The 7,311-nt window shown below is 35.4% G+C and overlaps 1 protein-coding gene across 1 annotated transcript; it reads right to left on the minus strand.

The window, feature by feature from the left end:
- Nucleotides 1–269: 269 nt before the first annotated feature.
- Nucleotides 270–7,104, minus strand: LOC108978587 (xenotropic and polytropic retrovirus receptor 1). Its single transcript, XM_018948949.1, has 6 exons — nucleotides 6,963–7,104; nucleotides 5,222–6,410; nucleotides 4,961–5,155; nucleotides 3,258–3,427; nucleotides 2,798–3,040; nucleotides 270–1,114 (listed from the first exon to the last, which is right to left on the minus strand). Exons 1-6 carry the CDS (start codon nucleotides 7,029–7,031, stop codon nucleotides 977–979), a joined length of 2,004 nt encoding a protein of 667 aa, XP_018804494.1. The 5' UTR covers nucleotides 7,032–7,104; the 3' UTR covers nucleotides 270–976.
- Between the last annotated feature and the right edge of the window lie 207 nt (nucleotides 7,105–7,311).

The raw sequence follows: 7,311 nt of genomic DNA on the forward strand, positions 1-7,311 counted from the left end.
TCAGCTAGTAGAATATATTTCACAAATGAATGCCACTCTTATAATAGCATTCTATGTAGAATTGTAGATAATATGTACTTCTACATAAGATAAAATCTGTAGTTGCTTACCTTTTACCGGCGCTCATTGAAGCAAAAAGAAGAGTCAAACTTTGTGAACAACATTTGGCTAAATATTTATTTAACATGTAAAGTTCTATTACATTAAAATGCTGTACACAAACAATATAAAAAAGAAGAAAAACAAACAAAGAAAATAGCAATCGTATTGCTAGTACAAACAAATGCAAATTATAGAAAAATGTATAAATACAAAATATAAAAGCTAAATTTGTGCGCACCTTTCGATATACGTGCCTATGAGGACACAAATTTAGACAGTCACAGACTAATGTATACCCTATATGTGTATGAATGCACACATATACATATGTATATACACCATAAATTGTCTTAAAAGTTGGGCATGAGTATTATAACTTTTATTGTATTAATTGCTATGACTTCCTTTATTAAAATATTAAAATAATTTTAAAATAATAATAAGCACTTATGAGGATATGTATTTCCTGTGCGACTTTGTTTTTTTTTTTCTTTTGTTACACTGTTAAATGAACAGTATTTAAATTTTAATTATAGGTGAATGTTTGGTTTTGGCATATAAGAAATTTACATAAGTACATAAACTTAAATAAAATATGTGTACATGAAATTCACTTTGTTTCTTTCATTTTCGCTTCACATTACATAGACATACTATATGTGTATGAATATTTTGTTTCAGCATTAATTGAAATTAATGATATTTCTTATATTACAACTTTGCTAACCAATTATTGAGTTTCTTGTTATTTTCTATACTTAATAAATATATATGTATATGCCATACACTTTAACAAAACGTTTATGCTTCTGCAATGATATGGCAATTACATACATAAATAAAATTTAAAACAAAATGCAAAACCTTTGACCATTTAAGAGCATAAATCTTCGACAGATTCGCCTTGTAAAAGCAACAAGCGTTGCTGCTCCTTCTTCTTTGATAGGCCTTTAGTCTTGCCTCGTCGGTTGACTACGCCGTCCTCCTCGTCCATCATGCGTAAGATTGTCGTCTAGCAAACAATAAACATAAAATATTTGTATATATATACATACATATCTACACTATATATAATAAGTTCAAGAGTAAGTCCAATGTTGTACACAAATTTGGAGATGACAGCTTAGGAAAAATATATAATGAAATGCCGAAATCGGTAATGTTATGTAAGTCGCTAATAGAGCCCATACACGACACATATGTGCGTTCGATCTGTGTGAATTCGTTTCGCCATGCACGACACACAAATCCATTTTGCGTTCGTTCTTCACACAGTGAACATGTGCCACAGGCATGCGGAATATTTCTTGGAATTTATTTCTAATGTAGCACTTTTATCTATTTCTTTGCATTTCGTTAATAAGTTATTCCAACTTTTATTTTTCTCAATTTTATTTTTATATTTACCACTTTTCGTTTGCCAAATTGCTAATTAATTTTTTATAAGATCAATAAATTCTGATACAAAATCTTTATTAATGGGGTAGCCTGCTTTAGAAGCTTCAAACAATCGATTTTTTGTTGCTTAAATTATCTAAGAATATGTCCCCAAAGTTATATAAAGGAATTCAACATATTTTCGAAGCTAGAATGGAAATAGTGACCGAGCGTCTAGCAGATATATAAGCGCTTGAGCGAAAAGCGAAAACTTTGTTGTATGGAAAATGGGGCAAAGTTGATTATCTTTGACATTAAAGTGTTTTCTATTTAAACTATAATAAATAAACGAAGAAAAGTCAAATTTGAACATATTTTTAAGCAACATTAAGTAAAATTTCTTTTGGACAAAAATCACGTTTTTCAATTTTTAATTTTTTACTATTTTTTTTTCTTTTTAATATTTTAAAATTTACGAAAGATGTTCAAATATATAACTATTAAACCTAGAAATTTCACTTGAATAAATTATTTCTTTCCCTCCCAAAAAAATCCTCAAAAAATTGTATTTAACCTACAAACAATTTTAATGTCGGGAAAATTATAGTTTTTATCTCAAGACAGTCTACTTTCGATAGGGCGATACTCTTGATACAATGACTTTTCAAACCATCTTGAAAAGCTCGTTTTCTTCCGGAGGCCTGCATAGTTGAAAATTTCTGTCCAGTGAGCGACCTTTTTGAGTGTACAAACAGAAATAAATCGGAAGGAGAAATTCGGAAAATGCGGTGATTGTGGTAGCATTCATAGTGTAATTTGACTGCTTTGGCCGTAGCGACGATGGAGGGGTAAGCCAGTGCGTTGACTTGTTAGACTCTTCTTTCCTTTCTACTACTTTTTTCTGAGCTTAATGGGTTTCTTTTTTCTGACGTCGAATCCGCTCGATCGCTCTCCCAATATTTCACACAGAACACAAACGATGTGGTCTTTAGAAACAGCTCACTATCTCAGTGTTATGGCACATACAATCCCGTTTGTCTAAAATCAGCAGATACGACATCTACCACAAGCGGTAAAAAGGGATTTATGGATAGCAAAACGTGACCATAGTGAACTTATCTTACACCATCGCACCGACAGGATATACATTGTACCAATCAATTGACTTATCAAAATGCGGTTACAAACCTCTACACCTAAAATGATTCTTCGTATTTTTTTGTCCTCAATCTTAGTAACAAATTACTTTTTCAACCATAATTTATTATCATTCCCTGCATATAATAAATTATGCAATTAATGAGCACGAAGCACTCACCTGATCCGAGCAATCCATGGGCGCCACCGAAATATCACGTACTGCACGAAATTTACCGCAATTATTCAAGTGTTCGTTTTCCAAGCGAAAATAGTTCCAAATAAAACGACGGAACACCTCCAACGGGCTGAGTATGGTCATCATTACGTCACCCTCCATATAACCCGCCTCAATTAAGCTCATTGATACGGTCCAACCGAAACGCAGCACTAAATCCTCCACAATGCCAAAGTAATAGAACCACTGTGCAAGAGAAATAAATACGAAACACACTGTTAGATACAGAGCAACATTAATTGAACAAAAAATCATGTCAATTTATAACTGACAACTGTAAAGGGATTGGGGTGCAACCAAAGAGCTGTTGCCAGCAAGATACTCCAACTTGAAATATATCTATGTACACATTTTTATATGAGTGTGCCTGTGTGTGAGAGTTGTGATGCCGATAAGCACTTACCGTCGACGAGTAGACAATTTCTTCACGCAAAAAGCGATTATCACCAGCCTTGGCATCAAAGAGGCCCCAATCCATTTTAATGTCCCACGTGTATGCATAACATGAGGACACAATGGCCGCGACTATCCAGCAATAAAACCACGGATTATCCTTGGATGTGAAGTAGCCGTCTGTACATAGAGAGAAAAAGAGATAGAAAAAGTGAGGAAATGATAGAGGTGGTAAACCGTAAGTAAGTTATGTATAGACAAAAAATAAACTGTTGCTGCGAACAGTGGGGAATGTTGGTGAAGAAATGTTATTAACAGTCAATTAAGCTTAGTACTGGAGAAATCAATTGCATTTATTATGTATATTGCGAAGTCAACTAGATCATAGAAGGCACGTAGACTTAAATATTTGAAAATGTGTAAAAGCACTTTGTGTTGGATTATTTGCGAGCAAAAGTAACTCCATCGCCTAATATGTATGTATAGGAGCGGGTAATCCAAATATAGATATTTTTTTCAATATGCTCTTTTTGACAGAGACACATTCACCAGTTACCCGTCAAATGCTCGAACGAGTCATTGGACTCAACGAATGAACCATCCGTAATATAAGTTTCAAACTAATACCTACAAGTTTTAAGTTCCTTCAATAGGTAAGGGATTTCGCGGGCGGCCTTATCTCGTCATACACTTTCTCCGTTATTCGGCATTCACCTACGAGCATTAATTTGAAAATGAGTATACACAAAGTAAGTGGTTTTGCCAGCTTCAATTATTGCAACGAAGACAACAAGATACGCGAACCCTTTAAACTTTTGATTGCAGCATTTTGTTCAACATTTCCATATATTTCCTAATCCCAATGGGACATTTTTCTTTAAAGCTATGCTTTGTTGTCATTTTTAGCTGTATTTTTAAATATGCATAACGGTTGGGGAAGATTATTTCAGTTAATTAACATTTTTATTCAGTAATGAATTAAAAAGAGGAAAACCGGTGAATTTAAGCAGCAACCTTTCAGATACAAATGAAATGTTTAATTTCCTGAACATTTCTTATTTATACATTTCTTGCCATTCACATTCAAACTTTTAATGTAAAAGTTGGTTTTTTTAGAGAATTCATCTAACTACAAGTAGAAACATACATAAATATTTACATACTTACAGGGTGTTTCAATTTGTATAGATATATTTGCAACTCTGTTTGGTGTTTTGGTTTATCCGCGTCCTTACAAAAATACAACTATTTGGTTTTATGCATATATCGAAAGAGAAAATGTTTACATATACATAATACATAATCGAAGTTTGATCAGGTAGTATTTTAGATACTACGTTGATAAACGGTCTTTTTTAAACCATTTCATATACTTCTTTATAAATGCACTTTTTATATTTTATACATAGTATTATAAGCCTTCCACCTAAAAGCTCACAACATATAATATTAAAATTATATTAAATTCCATCCATATTGTAAAGTTCAGAGTAATACCGAAGTATAGTCTCTGCATGTGTAAAACTATGGTGTAAAAATGGTCGAAATTTCTTGCCTGAAGAAAACCCCCGAACCTATGACTTTCATATTCATGTTTCAAACATATACCTTTGTTGGAGTTCATTTTAAACGTACACACATACATACATATATATTTTTCAAACCCTTTAAAAGTTCTGTATTATTTAAAATTCAACAATGCTTTCCACTCACCTGAGGTTATCTGAAATTTGTATGAGAATATCACCACAAAAAAGGATGTTGCGTACTTAGCAGCGTTAACCAGATGTGGAAAAGCTTCGCGAGTGTCACGATAGCGACGAATACACTGAGCGAAACGCCAATAAGCCGGCAAGATAGCAACAATTGGCCGCACCATAGAGATATCCCGCACACAACTGCTGCCACCTGTTTGAAATTAAATAATAATATAAATAAATAAATATTTTTTGTGTGAACAAAACACCAACTCACCATAACTCGTTTTCTGCCAATTGGGATTCTCACCGAAAAAGCATATAATGAAGGGTATATCGAGGAAGGCAGGCACAATGCTGTTCAGCTGGTCAGCAAGCCAAAAGTCAGCAAAAGTCACAAAAAAGAATGGTGCCATTATAACGCGGCTCAATACGCGCACGGCCCAGTACCGCGCCTCGTGATGAAATGTCTTCGTTGGATTGAGCAAAAATGCAAGCATCAAGGTGTAAAGAAAAATGGGCGCCGAATATTGTGGTATGCCCAAAGATTCACAATAAATATAGCAGAGCACACATATAGCCCAAATTACGCCAAATACCGAGGCCACTTCCATGATATTCTGCTCGGATAAGTGATTTCGTGGATCCAGTTCAAATATGAGCACGTGATTAACGCCAGACGAACGCCAGCCGTACACATTGACACCCCACAAGAAAATAAACTCGATAATGAGAAAGGGACCCCGAAACATGCGCAGACCTACACGCCAATCGTCGCCAAAGCCATGAAATATTGCCGACAAGATGACTGTAAGGAAGAGTACGACAAAAGCACCCGAGAAAAGACCAACTTTGAAAGTTGTCCACGGGCTTTGTTGTTCGCCCAAAGGCGGTACACGCAAACGCTTCATGGCCTTCTGCCGATCGCCGCCCTCAATATCGTTGGTGAAAGCGCGCTCGGTTTCCTGTATCAAACGATCTATATCTTTGTTGACATAGAAATGTGCCGCCTCCACATACTCCTCACGCCATTTAACGCCATCGCAAACATTCAAGAGCTTATCGTGTTTCTTGAGTATCTTGCGAAAGCCGGTGAAGTTCAAGTTCTGGTAGTTTTGTAGTAGAATGAGACCCAAATAAAATTCACTAAATGCTAATTTGAGATCCTGTATTTTACGCGCTGGTACATTCTTCTTGCCTAAGGGTGTTTTCGACTTCCAAGCGGGCTGTTTCTTGACCGCGCCCATCTCTAGCGTTTCGCTAAGTTCACTGCGGAGATTGCCATATTTTCGCGTAGCCTCAGCCATCTTTTCAGAGTAAAATGTGTTGATTTTTGCCAACTCTTTGTCACAGTAATGGAAGAATTGTTCGTCAAATTTGGCAAAGTAACGTGAGAGCACCTCTGGATCGGCGAGCTCAGCGGACGGCGCTTGCTCTACGGCCGCATATAGCATTGCCTTCATTTCCTGCAGAAACAGTAAATAATTTTGGGTAAAATTGAACATAAATTACTTCTAAGATATAAAAGCTTTATATAATTGTAACACTAAACAGTGCTTTTATAACACGCATGACTGTAAATTTTTTATAAGAAATAAAGTTTGTAAAACTTTCACAGCGCCTTTTATATACACAAATACATGTGTAAAATAAAACCAAAAACCTCTCTCTCTCATATCTTCTTCAGCTAAAAAGCTCACTCTGTTTACAACGATTGTTTGTAAATAATCCACATCACAATACATGTTTTTCATTTTGTTTATATCTCCAGCTTCTAAACACTCTTCAACAGGTGTCTGTTTGCGATCATGCGCAATACGCCCACCACATTTTACCGCCAAAATAAAAGCTCGTCACTTTGACAGCTATCCAATGAGCTTTCTATGACGTCACCCACCCAACTGACAACAGCTGTCAATGAGCACCCACCCGCTGCAACAGTATCTACAAGATTTTCACTTTTCACTGACTAACATACCGAAAACGCAAATAAAACGCGTCGATAATACGAATCCTACCTCGTAGTTTATGTACTGTTTTCGCCATTCCGGTGTTATATGCGCGCCCAAGTGTTCGGCAAATTTCATTTTAACAACCGCAGCGTGTTAATTCACTATAATTTCAATAAATAATTTAACAACAAACGCTGCACACGCATCATTTTCACAATCACATTCAGTACAAATACACACATTGAGTCCAAAATAGATGAAAAGTGAAAACTGTCGAAAACATATGGTCAGGACAGAGCTTTTGTGCTTGGCATGGCAAACTTGCAAGGCTTTTTAGTGGCATTGAAGCTTTTGAAAAACAACAAATTTTGTTTCAAATGTGAGAAGTATTCATTTGGTGCAATTACTAGTTTTG

The sequence above is a fragment of the Bactrocera latifrons genome, unplaced genomic scaffold, assembly GCF_001853355.1.
Source record: "Bactrocera latifrons isolate USDA-ARS-PBARC rearing strain unplaced genomic scaffold, ASM185335v1 scaffold_1, whole genome shotgun sequence".
Classification (NCBI taxonomy): Eukaryota; Metazoa; Arthropoda; class Insecta; order Diptera; family Tephritidae; genus Bactrocera; species Bactrocera latifrons.